Source organism: Crinia signifera, chromosome 9 (assembly GCF_055691185.1).
Source record: "Crinia signifera chromosome 9, ASM5569118v1, whole genome shotgun sequence".
NCBI lineage: Eukaryota > Metazoa > Chordata > Amphibia > Anura > Myobatrachidae > Crinia > Crinia signifera.
The window spans coordinates 121322474-121348191 of NC_139225.1; the positions used below are offsets into that span (position 1 = coordinate 121322474).

At 44.5% G+C, this 25718-nt stretch overlaps 1 protein-coding gene across 3 annotated transcripts in view; it reads right to left on the reverse strand.

The window, feature by feature from the left end:
* The window catches only part of LOC146035907 (fibronectin type-III domain-containing protein 3A-like), a 91233-nt gene that overhangs the window by 17973 nt on the left and 47542 nt on the right, over window positions 1-25718 (reverse strand). For 2 of the 3 annotated variants that reach the window (XM_083159613.1, XM_083159614.1), the window contains exons 3-15: window positions 17324-17414; window positions 15866-15942; window positions 13470-13701; window positions 11309-11587; window positions 9532-9590; window positions 7719-7876; window positions 6341-6400; window positions 4978-5116; window positions 4795-4848; window positions 4134-4255; window positions 1791-1965; window positions 1591-1677; window positions 548-686 (exon numbers count right to left, since the gene is read on the reverse strand). In XM_083159613.1, coding sequence (XP_083015739.1) covers window positions 548-686; window positions 1591-1677; window positions 1791-1965; window positions 4134-4255; window positions 4795-4848; window positions 4978-5116; window positions 6341-6400; window positions 7719-7876; window positions 9532-9590; window positions 11309-11587; window positions 13470-13701; window positions 15866-15942; window positions 17324-17414 — 1672 coding nt within the window. The remainder of the gene's footprint in view (window positions 1-547; window positions 687-1590; window positions 1678-1790; window positions 1966-4133; window positions 4256-4794; window positions 4849-4977; window positions 5117-6340; window positions 6401-7718; window positions 7877-9531; window positions 9591-11308; window positions 11588-13469; window positions 13702-15865; window positions 15943-17323; window positions 17415-25718) is intronic. The other variant, XM_083159615.1, reaches the window with a different exon arrangement.

Sequence of the window (25718 nt, forward strand, 5' to 3'; positions counted from 1 at the left end):
TGAAGTGTAACTTTATGTCCACAGCAACTGTTGTAACAAACAACATTGTATTCACAACACTGTATAATTTTCATCATTTGCATTAGACAGATACGCACATAGTGGCAGCGCTTCAGCCCACCCCTTTTTTCCTTGCATTCTTGACCAAACAGGGGGTTGGGATACCCCTGTGGCTAAGCAGCGCCCAGAAACACAATTCCAAGGTGAGCGCAGTACATCTACCCCTTTGCATCCAAATAAATTGTTTGCCTAATGCAGTGGTTCTCAAATTGGGTGCTGCGGAGCACTTCCAGGAGTGCCCTAGGTGTGTGGTTCAGTACCAAATCAAAATAATATGGGGCCTAACCTGACCACCTGCCCATAACTGACCCTAACGATGACTGGTAAGCGCAATTTACTTGTTTGATTATTGTTTACTGAATTACTCAATAAAAAATGATGGGTCTAGGGTTGCTAGGGATTAAAAGTCTGATACTCGAGGAAGTGGGGAACCACTGGTCTAAAAGGACAAAAAGAGAAAGAAAAATGTCAAACTTCATGGACTTACCCCATGTGACTTTCACACTGTGCGCATGAATTTTGCCCTTTGCACTTGGCTTACACGGAGCTCCAGGTTTGTCGGGGGAAGTAGTGTATTCTACAATATCACTGGGACTACTTCTGCCTTCACTGTTCACTGCAAAGACCTGCCCAAGAGAAAGAATGAATCAGAGGGTTCAGTGACTTACACCCAGAGGAAGCGCTTAAATTCAATGAGGAGTATGTAGCCTAATCCAACAATGGAAGTACAAGCAGACTCTAGATCTAACACGGTGAGCAGTTATCAACGTGACACATGGTCAGTTAAAATAAAGAAATATATGACTAGCCACTGGGATCCATCGGCATCTAGGAAGGAGAACCTTATCTTTACACATTGCTAATGCTTCTTCTAAAGCAATTTCACTGGAAATAAAAAGATAGCATAGAGTACAAATCAGATCCAGATTGAGCATTCTTCCTGTGATGTGCACATAAGTGGGCAGGAAATGACTGCACTGCAAGCATGACCACCCTACACTAGCAACTACAAAACACATGCAAGGCATGTGTATGCCGCACACAACAAGCACGCATTAATGTGGTCTTTAAAGAACAGTGTGCCTAATTCAACAACACACGGAACGGGGTGAATTCGGCTCAGTTCCGATGTTTGGGGGTCTGCGCCACTTTAAAGTAAACGCGGTTTACTTTACATGTATTACGCGTCCGCTCGCCATGCTTCGGGCTCGGTGGCTCGCCACACTATATAAAATAAACTCCACGCCGACGTGGGATGCGTTCCGCCGCCGCTCGCCATGCTTCGGGGTGGCGTGGATAGTGGGGGGGGGGGCCTAAAACCTCTTGGTATGTCATACAATCATATTATTGTAGAGCAGTGAATAAATTACATTTAAAAAAATCGCATCGCACAGCACTAAAATGGCCCATGCCATGCGATGTGATTTCACTACGCAGAATAGCCCACTAAACAATTAGCTTAGTGGGCGCCGTGCTAGGAAACAAGTACCGAATATTCAATAGAGAAATCAAAATCCAATGTAACATTACCCTAAATTTGTATGAAGTATTCCGTCTCAGGTTTCTTAAAGTGCATGTGAGATCTTCACTGTTTTGTTTAGGTTTAAATCCATAACCCTGTAATGAACAAGATATCAATCACCATTTAGCCCAACATTAGTCGTGTCACCAATTAGATTTAAAGAACAATTAAATAATGAAAATCTTTACTGTTGGAAGAGGACACTCACCAAACTTTCCTCCTCCATTTCCAGGACGTAAGTTAGTGTCTCATCTGAAACCATATCACTTGGCGGACTCCATTCTAAGCAGAGGCAGGTGATGCTAGCTTGCTTGAGCTTCGGCGGTGATGGCGCAGGTGGCACGCTGCCGGCAGTGTAGTAAACCACCGTTTCACTGAAGCCACTGGAGGAAGAATTCAGTGCAATTACTGAACTAGCTGTTTGCCCATTGCAGGACTGATGAAACATACCATGTGAGCCTACTTGAAATGAAAATACTGAACAAGCCATCAGTATTTGATCGAGGACTATTCTATCGGATCGTAGAGTGGTGGCATATCTGTATGGGGGCCTGGTGCCAAGTTTTGCTTGGCAATTTTCATACCTATTTTGACAAATTAACTTGGCACTCAAAGGGTTAAAAAATAAGTCACTACAACGTTGAGTGCTGCTCACGTGTGCCGCCTGGTGTATCAAGGCATATGTGGACACATACTGTAAATATCTCTGTTTCCAAGCATACAATTTAAAGAAATTACAGGCTCACTCTGCAAATGTGTACTGGTTAATGATGACCACAAAACCAAGCATTAACAGAGAGCGGACGGGCAGAGCAAGCATTTCCAGGGAGAGGGGACAGGCAGAGCAAGCATTTCCAGAGAGGGGATGGGCAGTTTCAGCATTTCCAGAGAGGGGACGGGCAGAGCCAGCATTTCCAGAGAGGGGACGGGCAGAGCCAGCATTTCCAGAGAGGGGACGGGCAGAGCCAGCATTTCCAAAGAGGGGATGGGCAGAGCCAGCATTTCCAGAGGGGACGGGTAGAGCCAGCATTTCCAGAGAGGGGACGGGCAGAGCCAGCATTTCCAGAGAGGGGACGGGCAGAGCCAGCATTTCCAGAGAGGGGACGGGCAGTTCCAGAGAGGGGACTGGACAGTTCCAGCATTTCCAGAGAGGGGACTGGACAGTTCCAGCATTTCCAGAGAGGGGACTGGACAGTTCCAGCATTTCCAGAGAGGGGACTGGACAGTTCCAGCATTTCCAGAGAGAGGACGGGCAGTTCCAGCATTTCCAGAGAGGGGACGGGCAGTTCCAGCATTTCCAGAGAGGGGACGGGCAGTTCCAGCATTTCCAGAGAGGGGACGGGCAGCGCCAGCATTAACACAGAGAGGGGACGGGCACCAGAAGCATTTCCAGAGAGGGGACAGGCAGTTCCAGCATTTCCAGAGAGGGGACGGGCAGAGCAAGCATTTCCAGGGAGAGGGGACAGGCAGAGCAAGCATTTCCAGAGAGGGGACGGGCAGTTTCAGCATTTCCAGAGAGGGGACGGGCAGAGCCAGCCTTTCCAGAGAGGGGACGGGCAGAGCCAGCATTTCCAGAGAGGGGACGGGCAGAGCCAGCATTTCCAAAGAGGGGATGGGCAGAGCCAGCATTTCCAGAGGGGACGGGTAGAGCCAGCATTTCCAGAGAGGGGACGGGCAGAGCCAGCATTTCCAGAGAGGGGACGGGCAGAGCCAGCATTTCCAGAGAGGGGACGGGCAGTTCCAGAGAGGGGACTGGACAGTTCCAGCATTTCCAGAGAGGGGACTGGACAGTTCCAGCATTTCCAGAGAGGGGACTGGACAGTTCCAGCATTTCCAGAGAGGGGACTGGACAGTTCCAGCATTTCCAGAGAGAGGACGGGCAGTTCCAGCATTTCCAGAGAGGGGACGGGCAGTTCCAGCATTTCCAGAGAGGGGACGGGCAGTTCCAGCATTTCCAGAGAGGGGACGGGCAGCGCCAGCATTAACACAGAGAGGGGACGGGCACCAGAAGCATTTCCAGAGAGGGGACAGGCAGTTCCAGCATTTCCAGAGAGGGGACGGGCAGTTCCAGCATTTCCAGAGAGGGGACGGGCAGAGCCAGCATTTCCAGAGAGGGGACGGGCAGAGCCAGCATTTCCAGAGAGGGGACGGGCAGAGCCAGCATTTCCAGAGAGGGGACGGGCAGTGCTAGCATTTCCAGCGAGGGGGACGGGCAGCGCCAGCATTAACACAGAGAGGGGACGGGCACCAGAAGCATTTACAGAGAGGGGACGGGCACCACAAGCATTCACACATAGTGGGATGGGCAGCGCCAGCATTTACAGAGAGGGGACGGGCACCTCAAGCATTCACAGAGAGGGGACAGGCAGCAATAATTTAAAGGTGAACCTTGGTTGGCTTTGCCTTTTATATTATTGACAATATAATCACCAGACAAACTCGCTGGAATAGCACTGACGCTCATTACACTCCCACCCCCATATTTCCCTTTTTAAGCAAACCGACAATAACGTAAAATGAAGGCAAGTAAATCGCACTAAATAAAGCTTACCTCATTCCAATGTCATTTTTGGCTGCTATTCTAAAGGCATATTTTGTGGATGGTGACAGCTTTGTTAACTTGTGTTGCTTAAGGTGACCAAAGTAGCATTCTTTAAACGGTCCATGTTTCCCCTTATAGGATAAAGAAATCATAATTTAGTGTTATTCTTGACAGGTCTAATTGTGATATACCATGTCATTCACTGCAGCTATTACCAGTGTTCTATTGATGTACCCAGCAGGTCTACTATGAAACAGCAGATAAGAGAGAGATGTACTGCAATAAATAAATGCAGATGACTGGGCAACGGGTGCATCAGACTTACAGGCTGCCATCTACCAGTTGTCTGGGTTCATTTTAGGATTAGTGATCCCTATGGATAAATGCATCAAGGACACATATGCACGATGATGCGGCAAATATAGACCAATAGTAACTGTGCCGTCATCCATCTTGTGCAAAACCTGTGCACACTCTTGTCTTATTTTACTACAGGAAGTAAACATTCCTTGAACTCCTGTCTCCTCTGTGCCCGCTGCTTAGCTAATACAATAAAAGGATTGGGTAGGTCCTAGTAACTACAAACGGGCAGCAGACGTGGAGATGGGAGTAAAGGCCTTTTTTAAAGCAGAAAGTCAGATAAATAGAAAATATCAAACTGCTCTGGTACCTCATCCCACTCCAAAAGGTAGCCATTGATTTTAGAGCCATTGTCATTCGATGCCTGAAAGAAAAGGGAAACAAACATTACAAGACCTCCAATAAACGTTAATAAAACATCTGAAATGCTTCATCAGACCCTGTACCATTAGTAAACAAGACAGATACACAAACCAGAGCCCTGTACACTTACCTTCCACTGTAGGTTTAGACAATTCCGACTACGGCTTGTAAGTTTTGGTGGAGTCGGTGTATCCGGCTCACAGCTTTCCGTAGTAAAACTCACAAATTCAGCAATGGATCCCTCTAAAGGCGGACACGTGGCAGAAACGCTGAAAACAGTAACACGCTTATGATTATGATAAATTACATTGAGAACAATAACCACATGCTGTCTATGTAAATGGTCTTCCAGATGCACGGGCAGTACAGCTCAATCATGCTGGGCAAAAAAGAACCCATATATATTTTCTTGACTGGTTTGTCATTTTTTCACTAGAAAACTGAAAAAAATAATCGCAGAATCTGCAAAATTTTGTAAAAAAACAAAACAATAACCTTCCGTTGATCTATAGGTTGACCCTTTGTACCAGTCAACCTTTGACCTTTTGCATCTGTGACTGTTTTTACCTATGACTGACCCCCCTCCCCCCCCCCCCCCCCCCCGGTAAAATCCACCACTGTGTGAAGTGAAGCCAGATGAGGTCTGTAAGATTGTACTGGCTTAACTGCAAGCGCTAGAACCCCTAAAAACAGGTACCATGGACAATACTGCACATGTGCCGGACCCAGGACCGTCAATACAATTCTACGGGTCTGCTCCCGAAGCACCCACCATAGAGGCCGGGCATACTAGCTGCGCATGCACAGTACCAAAGAGGCTACTGCACAAGCGCTGGTTCCGCAACAGTGATCGGGACAAGCAGATGGAGGCGGCGGTGACCTGCAGCGGAGGAACCGGAGGCTCTGCATCTCGGCAGCCCCTCTCCTCCGACGACGAGGTAAGGGGCCACTGCTTTAGCCTGTGGACCTTTTGCATGTTTTATTATTTATTTACAGTTTCTTATATAGCGCAGCAGATTCCGTTGCACTTTACAATTGTAGACCGTGATAGAACAAACTGGGTAAAAACAGACAGACTTGGAGGTAGGAGGGCCCTGCTGCAAGCTTACAATCTATAGGTTGACCACATTGGGCAGACCTACTGACTGTATCCAATTTGTGCAGATCTATCATACCACACTGGTCAGTACAGACGTGCCGCCCACACATTGTTGCCCTAGATGGGGAGTGTCGGCAGAGTAAGGTAGAGGGTAGTGTGCATATGCCCTCTTCTGCTATCGAATCTGATATCCAGTTATATGCTGCAAGTGCTGTGATACACTGCATCCCACAGCAACGATATATGAAGACACATCTGTATGATAGGTGAACTTTAAATCTAACTATGCAAATAAAGTTATCTTTACAAAATAACGCGTGTCTGTACGGAATATTTACGGACAATGAATGCAATGCATGTAATAAATACCTAGTGAGTGTCAGAGCATACATACCGAATAAGGTAGTCTGTTGCTGGTCGCAGGTCGGTCAGTGTGCATGTTGTAGCACCTCCTCTATGAACACAAATCAGCATTATTTACTCAGTACTTGGTAGTAACAATAGCTATACAACATAACATAGATCTACAGCTCGCAGCTGCCCTTATTTTGGCAGAACAGCTCTTTGGTCCTAAGTCTCCCTGGTCCTACAATTGAATCCATATTTTTGGTCTTGTTCAAAAAACAAAAAGCCAAATTAAGCATCTATAATTGATATATTAGGTTGCCTGGTTTGGGCGTTTGTGCTATGTGTGTGTGTACGGCTAGGTTTTTCCTTCTTTGGTGGGGAGTGGGGGGGGGGGGGGTATTAAATGTTGCTTCAAACTGTCAGAACATTTTCGACAGTCGGAATAGCTGCCAATCTGCCGTCAATTAAATTTAATCTTCCGACAGTTGGAGTACACGTGGATTGACGCCCTCTTTTTAAAAAAAAGTGTCGATTAAACTTTTTGAAAAGGTAAATTTGCACAGGCTTCAATGCAGTCGGAAACGGACACGTTGAATAGATGTGTGCGGATATTTCAAATACATTGAACACCCCTATATAGGTATTGAAGATTAAGGATTTGGCCACACTTGTCTTTATCAAGAATATATACAGCAGTCCTCATATATTGTACACTAAAACAATTCAGGTCTATGGTCCAAAGGCTTCTGCTAAGTTGCCTTTCTGGTGACTAACATACCACCGCCACCTTCAAACACCTCCTGCTATGTGCATGAGATGGAAGCCGGTCTCCCTCCCCCAAATGCTTAATCACTGCACCTTATGCATTTTCTTCACGGTTACACAATGTCTTCACGGTTAGTGAATAGGCGTTAAACTGGGCACACACTGAGCGATATGCCGTCGGGTTGGGAAGATCGTCATATCAGCTACATTGCGTAGTGTGTGTGTTCAATGTGCGCACTCCCACAGTCGCATGCGACAAAGTCAGATTTGATGTGCTGCAAGTCTACAAAGGATGTGAAATATCGTTCTTTATTCGTCATTACCAAGATTTCAGTGTGTACTTCTGGGCTCAAGGGAAATCGCCAGTAAAGCTGGACCAATTAGCGGCCACTCCAGTGTGTACCCAGCCTTAAACAAGGCCCGTCATCTGCCTTTCTTACACACTCCTGCTCGGTCAGCTTGTTTACTTAGACTCATCTGTACATGTGCTAGACTCTGAGGATGTTTAATGCACAACAACCTGTTCATAGAATGTGTAAGTCCAACTGCATTTAGTACTGTAAAGATAGGGGGAAGATTTCTGTGCAGGAGAAACTGACTGCAGCGATTGCGTCCCTACAGGACACATAAACAAGCCAGCGCACTCAGCTAATACTTACGAGTAGGCAGGTTTGAACTTCCCATTTTTTCCGTTGTTAGATACCGTGACCTCATACATGAAAGTCCCTGGTAAGAGATTTGCTGGGCTTTCTCGGTTTTGTGAACTGACTTGTACGCTCCACGACAGAACGACAGACCTCGCTGCCAAGCTAGAAACCTATGCACAAAATGACAAAGATCAATTATGTCATCTAAAAATACCATTCAAAGGGGATATACAGAATATTTATTGTCCAGGAAGATTTATTGACCTGTGAAAATAAAACACGCCTGGACGGAATATGCCCCTTAGAGGACGTTTAAAACCTAAATCTAGCTGAAGTATCAAAAGTATCAACATTAATATATAATTGTTAGTATTGAGGGTATAGATTGTTCCCTACATAAATATGGCTTACTGGTACACAGCGTCTATGTATTAAGTTGCTATTAAGGGTATAGATTATTCCCTACATAAGTACGGCTTATTGGTGTAAAGGGCCCATGTAATAAGCCTCAAACAGAGAGAGATTAAGTCGGAAAGAGAAAGTGCCAACCAACCAGCTCCTAACTGTCATTCTTCAAACACAGCATGTAATATGGCAAATAGAAGCTGACTGAATGGTACTTTAGCTCTCACCAAGGCTTAGTACATACACTCTTTAGCCTAGTGAAGGACACAGTCTGAAAGAATAGCTATTTCATTACAGTCTGTAATTCAGGAAGCATCACTCAATTATGCATTGTTAATAACTATGATGTAATGGTATTTGAATGAACTGTGTGTCCTTAAGTACCCTTATAGAGCACAAAGAGAAGGGGAGTCCTCTGGAGCATGGCCAGAAAGGCTCCAATACCAAAAATCCAGTTTGCTTAGAATACCATAATGAGAAGGAAAGCATCTGGCATGCGGAATGGTCAGTCAGTGGAAACCCTGGCGTCAGAATACCAGCGTTGGAAATCCTGACACTGGTGCGAAGACCAATACCAGAATTTGGTTAGGGCCAGTGGTTCCCAAACCGTGTGCCTAGGCACTCTCGGGTGTCTCGGGATGTTTGCAAGGGCACCTCGGGTTGGGGGTCCACGACCAAAACAAATTATTTATGCTCAAAGTGATAGGCAAAACCAGTGCTGGTGGCTGCTAATCATAAAACGTATGGACAATTAGAACCACAGCTATAGTTGGTTGTTGTTTTTTTATTTATCCATAAGAAACTTTTTGACTAGGTATTCCTTGAACAAATGCTGATATTCTAGGGTGCCCCGGTCAAGAAAGTTTGGAAACCACTGGGTTAGGCAGTAAGAAGGGAGTGTTATGGTTAGGCTGCCGGGTGGGGGGTGGGCACTGAGAATGGATTGGTAGGCACTAAGGAAGTATAGTTAGGATTAAGCACCATGGTGGTACGGTTAGGGGTGGTTACTGTTGGGTGTGAGGGGAGGTGGGGTTAGAGTCGAACTGCAGGTAGTGAGTGTTAGGGGGCAAAGGGAGCAGTTTAGGATACAAAACTACAAGGTGTAGGGATCCTCAGCACTGGTATGCCACCGTTGGTCTTCTGACAGGTGAGAGAACAGGAAAGGCTGAATGTGCAAGTTCAGGGCAGCAAAGTTCCTCTATAATTATAAATCAAGCTTGATTGCATGAGCCCTTACTGTAACCTGCAGCCATGCAAATGATTTCGTTTAGCAATGAACATTAATATGTCTAAGTCCAGTGAAAGTAGCCAGGGACAGAATGTTTTCTACTATTTCGTAGACCCTTCTACATAATGATTTTTCAAATAGGAGACAGGACACCAGGAGCCCATCGCTTCTCATCGTCTGGGACATACTTACAACAGGCTTGCCCATGCTGGGGTTTAAATCTTGCAGAATTTTTGGTTCTCCATCTCCATCTAAGAAAGACAAAGCACAGAAGTGTTTTCCATCAGCCTGCACTCACAGTAGGCTTATAGGCCAAAATTGTTTTGTGGATTTATTTTTAACCAAAGCTTTTAAGAAACCGCCAACTGGTATTGATTTAACAGTCAGGGTACCAGCAAATGCACAGATGTCAGTCTCTAATCTGTTGGGAACTAGAATTTACATAATCAGTCAATGCACTCTGCCACCACCCGAGAATAGGAATGATGCAATACTAAGTATTGCACAACGTGAGTTATTATTCATCCTTGGAAATCTCATTCCCCAGTTCCTTGTGCGCTTAGCGATGGCTGTGGCAGTATCCTATTGCACATCTTGGATTAGTGTTGCCAAGTGTTGTCCATTTACACGCAAGAATATTAAAAGATCATTTAGAATAAATAAATCTAGTGATAACAATCTAATAAGAGAACAGGGTCATATGCATTTACAATGAACGGACTTTGCTGGTTTTTAAATGGAGGTTTTTTTTTTACATCTATCAAATAAGGGGGGTATGTATGTAGACAAAGTGATACATTTACTGAGACTGGCGTTCTATTAAAGACGCAATGTTGTCCCTAGCAACCCATCGGATTTGACTTTTTCTATATTTAGCACCTTCTAGAACAGGGCTGGGCAACACCGGCCCTCCAGATGTTGATGAACTACACATCCCAGCATGCCTTGCATCAGTTTCAGCATGGCCACATAGCAAAACTAATGCAAAGCATTCTGGGATGTGTAGTTCACTAACATCTGGAGGGCCGATGTTGCCCAGCCCTGTTCTAGAACAAGCATGCCCAAACTATGGCCCTACAGCTGTTGTGAAACTACAAGTCCCATCATGCCTTGCCACAGGTTTGCTATTAGGGAATGCTAAAACTATGGCAAGGCATGCTGGGATGTGTAGTTTCACAACAGCTGGAGGGCCACAGTTTGGACATGCCTGTTCTAGAAGATAATAGAAAGAATATTGCTACGGGCAACATCCCATCTTTAAAAGAAATCCCATCTTCGTAAATTTACCCCAAGGTGGGGATGTTGCACATAGCAACTGATCAGCGAATATCTGGCTAGCACAGTGTATGTTGTTAGGGGCAAAATAGACACTTCGGAAGGTTTTATTCAACCTCAAAGTACTCAAAGGGTTACAGTCTGTTATTATAAGGAACATATAACAATATAACAATAGGTACTGAAAGTCAAGGTTTATATTGAATAAATTAAAAAAGTGCTTTCCGATATAACTTTTACTTTCTGAATATAACTCTTATACTGCTAATTAAAGGTTTCCAAATGTAATTTTACCATGAGTTATGCTGGGTACACACTGGCTGATATATCGGCCACTCAACTGAATGGGCGATTTATTGCGGGCGGGTGTGTATTCTAGGTATGTCGGAACATATCGCGTCGGCCCTGCAACACTGCAGAATGCTGGTATATCTTAGGTGAATCGCCCAGGTTACTGTGTGTAGGGGAGGTCAGCACTTGTTGCAGAGGACGCTAGTGACTGAGCACATGTAAAAAGTTGCCAGGCTAGCACAAAACATCGGGCCAACAATCGGCAAGAGTGTGAATGGCTTATCCGTCGGCCTTAATACATCTGCCGCATTATGAGTTATCAACATTATGGTTATCAAGATCTCAAGTTGGTAAAATAGGAATTCCATACAGTATCATTTCAGATACAGAGATCAGTCCATACCTCCGGATTCATTCTCTGCCGGTGGGCTGCTCCGTGTGCGAATGGCCTGCTTCAGTTTGATGGGTCCCCCTGTTAGGTGCTGGCCTTTGGAGTATCCGTTCTGTATATGGGAGTTGGCAGCAATGTGTGCTTTGTGAGGGGAGGCGGGTGGGCTGTGCAGTTTGTTGTTATTGTGGGCGCTAATTTGTCGATCTTTTAACCTTTTCCGAAGTTGCTCCTGCATTTTCATGCTTCGCTCATCTCTCTGTAGGAAGTTCATCCTCCCGTGGGATCGGGGTTCTCCAGGAGAAAAAAATGCCAGATATTAATATAGCACAAATAAAGTAACATAACACACAAAAGAAATAAATGTGTACCCTTTCACCTACAGAAAACACAATGGATGCAGCACGTTCATGAGAACGCAGCCTACTAGGAAAGTACCAGTTATTAATAAAACTATTTGGAAGCATAAAAAATATCACATAGTTGTACACTTCCAGAAATTCCAGGAGATTCACGAAATCTGTGTCTTTCTCTTCTGTGCTATGTCACACTGTATATGTATCCAGAACCTGTGTGCATCTATGTCATTCAATGCATGTGTCCCGACTTTGCGTGCATCGATGTCAGGCAGGGTACGTGCCAGAGTCTGTGCATCTATGCCATGCAATGCAAGTGTCCAGAGTCTGTGTGTATTTAATGCTGTGTCCAGAGTCGGGTGTTCCCTGGGTGGTGGTTTTGCAGACACAGGGCCCTTCTTACTGGAGTGTTATGGGAGTGTTGCAGGTGTCAATGACGTGGTTGTGAACTCTGTGATGTAGTAATGTATGACTATGACGTGTCAAGCAGAATCAAAGCTTTTAAAAACACTCAATGTGGGCTGATCAGTCCTTGCACACTCAAATGCACAGCTGTACCCCGGGGGAGGGCTTGCAGCAGCCTTCACATGAAGTCTTAGATTCGTGACTGATGAGAGATACCGACATGAAAGCCATAGGGCGTAACTCTGCATCAGCCTTTAGTGACTGATAATAGGATTTTTGTACACTTGCTGTTGAATCAGAGTTCTCCAGCCTGCTTAAGGGAAAAGGAAAATCCTATACTCTCCTGCAGCAAAGCTGGTGGACATTGGACCACGGGAATGTTCAACAGCGACCCGCAGGGGGAGAACACTCAGGCTGATTGACCTCTGAGCGCTACTCCTTGAGCACCTAAAGGCGACGGTAATTATGGGGCTGCAGGGGGGAGGAGCTTACAGTTTAGAGCTATAGAAGTTTAAGTGCTTAGCTCCAGCCCAACCTTCAATCCCATGGGTCCAGTGTACCCCAGCCGTTCTGCTAAATAATTTAAAAATGCAGTTTTACCGAAATCAACTTACAATGCTCAGATCATCATAGTGACCTCTATACAATACAGATATAGTTCTGATTTAGTATCATCTATACCGTGTACAAACCATAGCATCATGCCCCACTTTCTCCCACCTGGGCTTCCCCCAAACCAGAGCTCCTGGAGGCCTCCAAGCCAATGATGGCAAGTATACAGTATAGGCCATGTAGCAAACTATGGTCTCCCACAGACTGTCATGCACTCTAAGCTATTAAAGCCTGTAGACACTCATCAAAATATTAATATTTAGTACCAACCTCTGTTTTACACTCCCCATATGGTTCTATAGCAGATATGTATTTACTTTGTTCTTATTTATAATAATCCCACATAGTCACAGTTTCCAACACAGATTCCCCCAAGACTATGGGGGTTATTCTAGTCCATTATTTCTGACAAAATCCTTCTTAGATGGACAAAACCATGTGCACTGCGGGTGGGGCAGATGTAACTTGTGCAGAGAGAATTAGATTTGGGTGGGGTTTTTCTTCAAAGTGAGATCTATATTGAAGTGTAAAATCACGCAGTCAGTATTTTCCCTGCACAGAAACAAAATAACTCACCCAAATCTAATTCTCTCTGCACATGTTACATCTTCCCCCCTGCAGTGCACATGGTTTTGTCCATCTAAGAAGGATTTTGTCAGAAAGAATGAACTAGAATAAACCCCTATGACACTGACGGACGGGTGGGTGATCCGTCTGGCAAAGATTAGGCTAAAAGTAAATTAAGTATTTTGGTTTTGCATATAACTTTATACACAATACTGAGAAATACAAAAAAAAATTACCTTGTTCTTGGAATATATGCGGCGGGGGAGGTGCATGCTGGTGTATAAACTGATGCTGTAGCTCTCCTGTGCCAGGTACCGGCGGATACACAGGATGAGGCGGGTGAGGGAGCAGGGCAGGGTGATGGTGCATAAAATGGGTCACATGAGGTGGATGGGGGTGCATCGATGGATGGAACTCTGTCGAATGTGGTAAAACCAACACTTTGCGGACACCGTTCTCTTCCACAACCTGTAGTTTAAGGCATCAGCAATAAATAAAAAAAAAAAGGTGAAATCATCAAGCTGGTAGCATGAACCTTTATCATATACAGGAACACAATTTACCAATACTGTAATATGGCCAAAAATAGCTGCAAATTCAAAATAAGTTCTGACCTTGGGCAGGCAGCATTCCATACAAGATATCTAGCATTAGGGAGGGGTGTACTGCATCTCTGGCATGTGTTAACATAAAGAAAGTCGATCAGAGTCACTCCAGTAACAGTTTTCCTCCTGAATCACTGCCCTTAATACACACTGCTTGCTCCCTATTTGGTTTGGCTTCAGAATGTTATCGCAGCATTTCCCACTCGGCCCATGGAAGAATGACGGATGTGGAGCTGCTATTTATGCCAAAAACTTGTTGAAGCGCCAGCCAGGGAGAGATTAAACGCAAAACTATCCAGTCAGTGACGGTAACTGACATCACACGGTTGCAAGAATGCTTTGATTTGGGAAATCTAATGACATGTGAATGGGCCCTTATTAGCCTCTACACCTCTGTGCCACACACACAGCGAGCTCTATTTACTAGAAAAGGACCAATATTTGCTACTGCTCCTGATTCACTGACGCTCTGTTCTAACTGCTGGTGGCCAGCAAAGCCTTGGGAATAATTGTGCAGATTTGTTTTCACAGGTCTGGCAGACAACTCTACATGAAGCTAAATGTTAGAAATCTACAAATATAAAAAAATAGTCAAGCAATGAATTAATCATGCGACGGGACAGAAATGCAACCTTTTACAGTGGCCGCTTTTATACAGGGACGTTCTTTTATCCTTGCACAATGCTTTCCCTTAGTAAGTTTCCGTATTGCGGCCTGTGTGCTAGTTGGTCTGTATGTTGGAGGTGGGATTTGCTGATTGCTGACACTATCCGGTCGTTTCAATATTTATCAAAGGCCACATCTCGAACGGGTTTATTAAGTAAATAAGTCAGAGAACGCTACCTGGATGGAAATTATTTAGATTTGTTTTTTCCCTATACACATCAGATTTGTGTGGTGAGGTACAAATGCTTTTGCCTTAGATTTAGCTGCACTGTACTCCTATGTAAATGGTTAATTGCATCAGCACATTTCTTCTTACTGCTGTTTATACCGCCTTTATACTGGCCAACCTCTATATCAGGAATGTCCAAACTATGGCCCTCCAGCTGTTCCAAGTCCCACCATGCCTTGCCACAATTTTGCTATTAGGGAATGCTAAAACTATGGCAAGGCATGCTGGGATGTGTAGTTTCACAACAGCTGGAGCGCCACAGTTTAGACATGTCTGTACTATAAGGAAAAGAACCCTTGTTGTCAGATTTTTATTAACAATTTTGTCTAACTCTGGCCGGGAAAAGGAATTATTTTGTAGAGGGTACATTAAATTGACCATACTCTGTCTTGCACGTGAACCAGTGCCATATCATACTTGCCTACTTTTGAAAACTAGTTTCAGGGAGATTATAGTTGGTAGTAGAATTTTGCACAGCGCTCCATTAGGGGGATCGTGTCATGCTCCTGCCAAAGGGCGTGTCTAGTGCCATATATGGAGAGATTGTGAAAAGAGATTGTGAATGTGGCACCTAGAAGCGTGGGTGTGTACTGCTACATCTGAGAGGAATCTTTTAAAATGATTTATATCCAAATGTAGATGAGCCCCAAAGCAGTTAGTAAGAGCTACTATACTTGGTAAAGTGCTGGAAAATGGGGCTGATGATTCACTGTAAATGTATCTGTCTCTCATTCCTTTTTTCCCCAAAAATTTAACAGTGTAATGTGGGCTAGGTGAAATTAGGGAGATTGCTAGATTAATGAGGGAGAGAGGGAGATTGCTGCTATTTCAGGGAGTCTCCTGCGAAATGCAGGAGGGTAGGTAACTATGGTGCCATATGGATTCCCCTTTCAGCTCATAAAGAGGTGCTGCTAGTATAACTAAGATAATCGTGTTTCTAGACAAACTGTTTATGCCACAATGAAAGACACGAAACATAAGAATTGTGGGCATTTAAAACAATTAACAGACACCAGCAACTAATTTAAATTCCGTCATCCCTATAAATACAGACATACCAGTAATTTGAATACCTTAATAATATTGTCAACAGAGTAGTATTTATTCTTCCAATAAAATACACAAATTATACCTGAGATACATAACCAGGCGGCACAAATATTGGAGGCATTGAACCGTTCGGTGACATCATGGGAACATGCGCTGGGCCTGTAGAAACATTAAATAAAATACAATTAGGAAACAAGGGCAAGATAATTACACACCTACCATTGTAGTCAGACCATTGTAATACCACATTGCACCTCGCCGCGGATTGCGGGGTTATGGTATAGTGGGTCGACAATGTCTAGATCCACAGTCACTAGGTCGACATTGACAGATCGACACAAGCAAAAGGTCGACATTAACATGGTCGATGCTGAAAATGTCGACATGGACACCGTATAAGTGCAAAGTGTCTGCTCACCATGCTTCGGGCACACGATTATATTCTCACTGTATGTCCACTTGGATGGTAAAGTATGAACGATCTAAATTAACAAAAAATGTTTTTTTGTTTTTTTTTAAACTTGTGTCAACCGTTTTAAGTGTCGACCATTTCAAAATTGACCTTTTGCTTGTGTCAATCTTCTGTCAATGTCAACTTAGGGTATGTCAACCATTTATAGGTGTCAAACTAGTCACTGTCCACCCAGGGACGGGATACCGCATTGTGAGGTAGCCGAACAATCATTTTTTTGATACACCTATACCGGCTGCACTGGGAGATTTGCAGCATTGCTGTCTGACCCAACTGAAAGCATATGTTGTTTAAGAACTCCAAAACCGCAGTAAAACAAAAATAATAAACACATATGCTGATCGTCATGGAAATCTGCTCACTGGCTACTGTGCACTAAAGGTAGTGTTCATTCTAGCACCCTTCAGTACCCATGCAGTTCCTTTTTCCTGCCTGGGGTTTCACTATCTGCTGGGGTGTCTATCAAATTGTGGCCTGTATCTCAATACAGACCAGACTGTACTAGAAGCAACAAAGCAGGCAGCGACACCTGATGTAGGATAGAGGAACTGCACAGGTTCTGAAAGGTGCAGGGTGCTAGAATGAACACTACTAAAGGTGTCAGACTAGCTGGGTGTTCCACTTCCTATGTAATACTTTGTCTTTGCACGTTTCCAATCATAAATGGGTGCCCCGTATAGGGTCCAACACAGACAAAAAGTCTCATTATTTCATATACAATATTCAAGAGTTAAATGAGTAATAAAATAAATTCTTATAATAATAATAATTGAAAAAAAAATCCTGATTGACCCAAAGGGAAATCCCTTCACTGCACTGACTGCAAATTAATATCATTTTATAGTAATTAAAAAAAAGTTAATAAACCTGGTTAGATGTAGAAAACCATCAGTGGTTTATTGATACCAGTATACATCACATGCTCAGACAAAACAGAATGTCAATGCTCACAGTTCCTGGAAGTTTTAGAGAAAGAAGTGTTGTGGTGTGGCTATAGATTTCTAATTCATCATCACAGAACAGGACAGGGAAATCCCCAGGACGAAAAGGAGTTTGCATATGACTTACCCGGTATACACTGTATGTGCCCATCTTCTGTGCGGATTGTAAAGGTTTCCCCAGGGTTCACCTGCACCACAATCACCTGCAAATACAAAGGCTGTTTGGAAGAGTCCGGGTTTTTACCATGTCAGTAATAACTGGTACTTAAATACATCTTATTTATTGTAGTATAGCCCAAATTGTAATTTAAATTTATGTATAATATATGCAATAATGTCAATCATTAGACTTTAGGAGCCTTGTGACAATGGCACCAGTCCACAGGCCGAGTACCTTTTTACAGGGCACAGCAAGTGTAATATGTATAATACAGTAACTTACTGTTACGCTACTCTACCACTTCTAATATGTATAGTGCAGTAATGACATCAGAACAAATCATTTACACATATATCATTTACAGACCTATACACAAATATTAGCCTCACATGTGTATTACATATGGATAGCCTTATCCAAAATAAAAGATCAAGTAACCAGCCTGTGAGAGATGAGGGAGGTGCTGTAACCAGTCGGAGTGAGAGATGAGGCAGGTCATGTAACCAGCTTGTTAGAGAGGAGTGAGGTAATGTTACCAGCCGGAGTGTGAGAGGAGGCAGGTCATGTAACCAGCCGGAGTGTGAGATGAGGCAGGTCATGTTACCAGCCGGAGTATGAGGAGATGAGTAAGGCCATGTAACCAGCCGGAGTATGAGGAGAGCAGTAAGGCCATGTAACCAGCCGGAGTGTGAGAGAGGAGGGAGGTAATGTTACCAGCCGGAGTGTGAGATGAGTAAGGTCATGTAACCAGCCGAAGTATGAGGAGATGAGCATGGTCATGTAACCAGCCGGAGTATGAGGAGATGAGTAAGGCCATGTAACCAGCCGGAGTATGAGGAGAGGAGTAAGGTCATGTAACCAGCCGGAGTATGAGGAGAGGAGTAAGGCCATGTAACCAGCCTGAGTATGAGGAGATGAGGCAGGTCATGTAACCAGCCAGAATGTGAGATGAGGCAGGTCATGTAACCAGCCGGAGTATGAGGAGAGGAGTAAGGCCATGTAACCAGCTGAAGTATGAGATAAGACAGGTGATGTAACCAGCCGGAGTATGAGGTTATGAGTAAGGTCATGTAACCAGCTGGAGTGTGATATGAGGCAGGTCATGTAACCAGCCGGAGAATGAGGAGATGAGTCAGGTCATGTAACCAGCCGGAGAATGAGGAGATGAGTCAGGTCATGTAACCAGCCAGAGTGTGAGATGAGGCAGGTCATGTAACCAGCCCGAGTATGAGGAGATGAGACAGGTTATGTAACCAGCCAGGGTCAGGTAGGAGAGGGGTATGAGGCAGTCCATGTAACAGGCTTTGATGGAATGAGGTAGGTCATATAACCAGCCAGGGAGGGAGAGTTGAATGAGGCAGTCAATGTAAGAAGATGGGTTGGGAGGGGAGTGAGGCAGGTCTTGTAAACAGCCCAGGTGGGATGAGATATGGTAGGTGATGAGATGAAGTAGGTCCTGTAACAGCCTGAATCATGAGGCATGTCATGTAACCAGCAGGGGTGGGAAAGGGGGATGAAGCAGTCCATGTGATAAGCTGGGATGGAATGAGGTAGGTCCTGTAACCAACTGGAGCAGGAGAGGAAGAGCAGGTTGTGTAACCAGATGGGGTGGAGGGGATGAAGCAGGATATGCAACCAGCCGGTCCAGCTGGAGTGCAGGAGAGGAATGAGGTAGTACATTTAATAAGCTGGGATGGGAGGTTGAAGAAGGCCATGTAACCATCAATAGTGGTAGTCGATGAGGTCGGAGAGGGAAGAGAAGAAGCAGGTCCTGTAACCAACTGGGGTGCTGGAGGGGAATGAGGCAGTAAATTTAATAAGCTGGGATGGGAGGTTGAAGCCGGCCATGTAACTATCAATAGTGGTAGTCGATGAGGTCGGAGAGGGAAGAGAAGAAGCAGGTCACGTAACCAGTTGGGTCGAGGGGAGGGGGGGTGAGGCAGGTCATGTAAGCAGCTAGGTTGAGAGAGGATGAGGCAGGCCATGAAAGCAGCTAGTGTGAGAAAAGATGTGGTGGGACATGTAACAAGTCAGTGTGGGATGAGATGTGGTAGGACGTGTGACCAGTTGGGTTGTTAGGAAATGAGGCAGGCCATGTAACAATGCAGTGTGGGATGAGGCAGGCCATGTGACCAGCTGGGGAGGTAGGGAAGGAGGTAGGCCATGTAACAATGCAGTGTGGGATGAGATGTGGTGGGGAATGTAACCAGCTGGGGCAAGAGGGTATGTGGTCTAGCATTGTGTATGCAGCTTATCGTATAGGAGTGTCAAATACAAATTTTTACCATGTGGGCACATAAATGTAACCCTTTTTTCTCAGCTAGGGAGTCTTTCAAATAAAAAAGGACATTATTGAAGACTGTCCGTGTTACACTGCATGATGTAGGCTACATATAACCTGCGTGTTACTCATTCAAGAGTAAAAACGCACACAGACCACACTGCATTATACATTTTGTATTGCATTGCATCTTATTATATATGTGTTTAAAGGCGTTTCGTGCTAACTTAATTGCATCTCATTGTGCTTACACTACTTTTCTTTTGGAATGAATAAATGCTTTCAACATCATTGCTGGATTAAAATAATGCACAGCAAAGTAAGAGCGTAAGTATGTATGAACTCAATGATACCCCTTTTAGACATACTACCCGGGATTTTGGTCAGGTTTACCCGGGATTTTCAACCCAGGTCACTCCCGGGATTTTAGTAACAGACCCCCTTTTCACACTACACCTCAAATCCGGGAAATACCCGGGTATACCCCTTTCACACATAAGCCAGGCTTTTCAAGCATTTCAGTGTGTCATCATTAAAATGGGACACGCCCCGGCAGCAAAAAAAAGCAACATCACATGTTTAAAACTGAAAAAACCCGGGTAAACCCATTCAGACATAAGCCGGGTATTACACCCGGGAGTTAAATACCGGAAAAAACCCTGGTCAATTGCAGGTGCTCAGTATCCGGGAGTGAAATCCCGGGTATACCCTTTCAGACATACACTAGTCCCGGGTCTGGGCGCGTTCATGTGAAAAAACCCGGGATTTTCGCGTATGTCTGAAAGGGGTATGAGTTATCTGTTACCGAATATGCTTAGTGGCATTCAAAAGCATATTTTATGTGCAGAACTTTAGTTGAATTTGTACCTCAAGTAATATTTCTGTAAGAGTCCTGAGAAACATCGGACTCGTTTTAAAGTAATGCAAAAGATTGGACTGAATACTAAATGAGTTCTTCTCTACTACCGGTATCATGGTCTGCTAGTTTTATTGCAAACCAGGAGCTGTGCAGATGCTACACGACCCTTTACTTCACCTTATTTACTGAGGATTGTTACAAGAGGCCACAATGAGTATCTCACATTGGCTACAGCAGTGGGAACGTCACCAAGGGGGGAGGGGGTGCAACCCTGATCTGACCAAATTATTAATGGTCAATGTGTCAGGCAAAACCAATGGGTGACTTCCAATAATATATTCGGAGCGTGATCTTGTCCACCACCACATCACTGACCATAAGGATGACAAACATATTTCTCAATAAGCAAGCTTTGGGTCCTGGCTGCCAGGAAATAATGCCAGGATGCCACGATTCAGGAACGTTTAGGAATGACTGGGCTATAGCAAAAGATACTAGATATGACTGTCCCATGTGAGCTGAAGGAACAATCTGCCTTAAATGCGAAAGTCCCCATAACTGTTTTTGTGTGTTACCTCAGGGAAGACTGACTGTGCTCTAAGCATACCATACAGCCGGTGTGTAGCTGAATCGGCCCCAGGCCTTATGCTTTGGTCACATTGAACTGTAGAGCCGTAACAACCACACTACGGGTGCAGCCACTGTGGGAATGGCAGCTACAATATACTGGCTGTGGAAGGAAGATGAATAAGCGAATACATTTGTGGTGTGAACAGAACTCTCCGATAGATAATAAAGCAGCTTCTAAATCCTTGGTGAGGACTTCAATAACTTTTCCTCTGTCTCTCCTGGGCTCAAATGCAATAGCCTGTGAGCAGTGGTGACATTTCTGCCTATTTTTTTTTTAAACCAAAAAGGTTTTCATTCATGTGTGCTGAGCGATCTGTCACTGCCCATGTTCTCTATTGAGAGAACCCTGGCGAAGTCTAGATTTATACTGCATGCAGTATAAATCTAGGCAGGTGGTAGTGATAGACGCCGTCACCTCCACACATGGAGCGATCCGTGCTTAATATCTAAGCGATCTAGACAGATCGCTTAGAAACGGGGCTATAATCGCCCCATGTGTATGGCCCATAATATATTCACAGCCTTATCATGTTTGTCTTCAGTTCCTAAAATGCCATTGCACATAATTAGAAAAGGTTATGCTGGCCTGCTGATTTGACTGTTCTAGAGCAAACCAGATCACCTTGTGCACCAGCCCGAAATGCTCCTACTGCCTGAGGACTCACACTGGGGTAGCCGGGATGGTTTAATAGCATGCAGACAGCTGATGGCGGCATCCTACACCTTAGTGCGTGTGCTCATCCACTCTCAAGTCCCAATATTTATTTTTGCACAGTGCTTCTTAGCATGCAATCACAATGGGATGGAAATGATATGAAAGTACAAGAGGTTTGTGAAACATGTTCTAACATATGCTTAAGCTTTTTTTTTTCTGTATATTGTATTCCCTCTGGCCAAAAACAGACAGCTGCCTCGAGGGCGAAGATCTGGTGCACCTCAATTATGTTGAGATGTCGTCGAATGACAGAACTCACAAACAATCAGAACGTTATACACCTTACAGGATCTTTTAGCACACACATTTTTTTTAGTGGTGTTACAGGCGCATGCTAGTGTTTTCCCCATCATGTATTTATGCCATGAAGACGTTAGGAAGCCCCAACCAAGGAGCTTTACAAACGCTTGACTGATCTGGGCACGGTGCACTCAGGTGTAGTGACCCAACAAAGGCTTCAAGCCTCCATTGAAAAAGCAGGCGAATAGAAAGTAGTACTGTAAAGTGTAGATGAAAATAATGTCTCATTGTTACTGCAAGACGCATGTGATAACACACAGTTTAATAATAAGCAGCAGCAGCAGAGTAGGATGCCAAGATTACTTAACGTTAGTTGCTATAGGAGCTCTTAAAAGAGCACTAGAAGAAAGTATTCAGCTGTATAACGTCCGCAGAAGTGGACGGAACGCATTGCTGCTCTTTCGGACAGTTGGCATATAAGTATGTGACTATACCTGCTTAGCGAGCAGTGTGGAAGCTGGCACCTGCGCTGATGTATACTTTAGACTCACGCTATTTCTTAACCGCCAACTGATTGACCAGTCCGGAGATAGGGAAAATTCCGAACACTGTTATGGCATCAGGTACTACATCCATTCTAAATAGGCCATCAGCCACCTAACCTGCTGTTAACTAAACTGGATGGCCACTAGCCCATTTCAAGTGCCTATTGCATCGACTTCTAGAAAGGAGTCTGGGACATCGCTATCATCACTGCCAGAACAGAGGTGCCGTGACACGGCCTGGCAGCCAACACATTTTTGCAAATATATGCAAACTGAGATTACATTGTACAATTTACAACTCATTACATTACAGTGTGCTGCCGGTATAGTTTTTTTTTATTCTAGATTAACCTCTCCCTTTTAAGCACTTGTGAGGATACATTTAATTTTGTAATACTGTTCTGAGAGGCACGGATGGAACCATGGCTGCCATCAAAAATTGGGGGACCCGGGACGGACAAAATCCCCTTTGGAGGGTGTGCTGGTCCTTGTAGTGCCATTTGGAGGATCTTAAGGTGCCCCCAGGTGAGTTGTCTCGGTTGCCGGCCCGAGAGTCGTGACACTGGAATCACAACCGTTCAAATGTGCGATTCCCTGCACTGGCTGAGAGGTGCTCCATCTGTAGGTGCTATTATCATGTAGCATGACAATATGTAATGATATCACCCTGAAAGGGTGCTATTATAATGTAGCCATAGGGCCTGTCAGAACAGAGACACCTTGACGCGGGCTGGAAGCTTACACATTTATTTGCAAATATATGCAAACTGGGATCTATGGATTTTTATTACCATACAGTATTAAAATCTAATTTCTGGGGACATATTCCCCTTTTTCTTCCTGACATCACTTTTACCTGCACATTAAGGTCTCACGTTGCATCGAACACTAAACAAGCTTGGCTGAGAACTCTCACGCCTCATGCCGCTTACTAAACTGTCTGTGTGTTTTATCAAGTGCAGCTAGCACTAGCATTAAGAGACAGAGGGCCAGATGTATCAAGCTTCAAAAGTGATAAAATGGAGAGTGATAAGCAACCAGCCAATCAGCTCACATCTGTTATATTTCAAATCCAACCTGTAACATGACAGGTAGGAGCTGATTGGCTGGCTGTTTATCACTCTACACTTTATCACTTTTGAAGCTTGATACATCTGGCCCATAGCCTGATCACTGATATATGCAAATTCGCACCGTAGCCAATTATCGTTAGACTTCAGAGCCTGCGCACACACTGGAAAATCGGTACTCTTACCTAGCACGGCGCCCATCGCGGCCATTGAATGCACTTAAAAATCGGGTGCGACGCGACCGACACGATGGCCGCGATTTCCCATAGGGAACAATGTTAAATTTCTCAATTGACCCGATTTTTCTGTTCAATGCCTCAATTGACCCGATTTTAACATAGGAAACAATGTTAAATGGCCCACAGAGGCCAAATAGGCACCCTAAAGTGTGAAATGGCCCCCACAATTGTTAACGCCACCCCACGATCAACGTGAACCCGAAGCGTGGCGAGCGCAGCGGTACGCGTCCTACGACCTTTTCATACCCCCACTATCCACGTCGGCGTGGAGTTGAGAATAGAATAGTGTGGCGAGCGCAGCGAGGGGACGCGGATACCTGTGAAGCCCGCGAAGGGACGCGTTTACCTGTGAAGGTATCCGCGTGTGCTCGCCATGCTTCGGGCTCGGTGGCTCGCTGCGCTCGCCACACTATTCTATTCTCAACTCCACACTGACGTGGATAGTGGGGGTATGAAAAGGTCGTAGGACGCGTACCGCCGCCCCTCGTGGGCTCGCTGCGCTCGCCACGCTTCGGGTTGACGTTGATCGTGGGGTGGCGTTAACAATTGTGGGGGCCATTTCACACTTCAGGGTGGCTATTTGGCCTCTGTGGGCCATTTAACATTGTTTCCTATGGAAAAATCGGGTCCATTGAGGCATTGAACAGTAAAATCGGGTCAATTGAGAAATTTAACATTGATCCCTATGGGAAATCGCGGGCATCGCGTCGCACCCGATTTTTAGTGCATTCAATGGCCGCGATGCCCGCGATTTTTTTACCTGCGATGCCCACGTTCAAAATCGTGGGCGCCGTGCTAGGTAAAGAGTACCGGAAAATCATTTGATGGTGATCAGATTTGGAAATAATATAAGCAGTGCACATCTATTCAGAAGGTGGGATTTCACTCTGGCGGGCCAGCGTTTATCGGATTACTGGCTGCTGAAAATTAGCAGCCAATGCTATCAGGGCTGAATAAGGCCTATTGTTTGCATCTGCACTTTAAACCCTTTCGAGTCCAATGTCTGGTCAGGCTCAACAGCCCTAGCGCTAGTAGCAAATCCGATGCAAGACACTTTCAATTAAGAACATTAACATCGTTGAACATTCAATGTAGACCATTTTTGAATTAAAAAAAAAGAAAAAAAAAAACACAATTAATTTAATCATTTCAACCAGACTGTTTGAATTGCATTTGGACTGCAAAGGGTTAAAGACACTTCTGTAGCTAAACCCGCTTGCCAACGGATGCTTAAACTTCTTATTTGGTCACCACACCTGAGTGCACGGTTTCTAGATCAATCAAGCATATATTTCTAAGGGTGATGGCCTATGACTATGCAACAAGCTACTATGGTTTCAATTTGGGTTCAGTTACATTTTATTTATAAGTTTTGAGATATATATCAATTGTTTATCATTCTACTGTATATCCATCACGGATTAGCCCGAGCACATGGTTTTATATTTATCATTATATAAGGACATAAGCGATTTTGATATTCATGTGATAGAAAATCTATGATTGCCATTTATTCACCGGGGCATTCTCTTTTGCTTTTAACGTACACGCTGGCTACTACAGATTCTCAATACATCTGGGCACGCAGTTGGCATTTGATGCCACCATACATAACCATACCTAAAGGAGCTTTCCGTAAAACGTCAGGAGCGTGGTCCCTCTTCTCTTAAACTGCAGTGGCCAGGCCCAGTAGGCTCATACATCCTATTACTTATTTATCAAACCTTTATTGTCTCCAACACTAATACAAGGTACTAGAGTTCTAGAATAGCTATACAGCAAA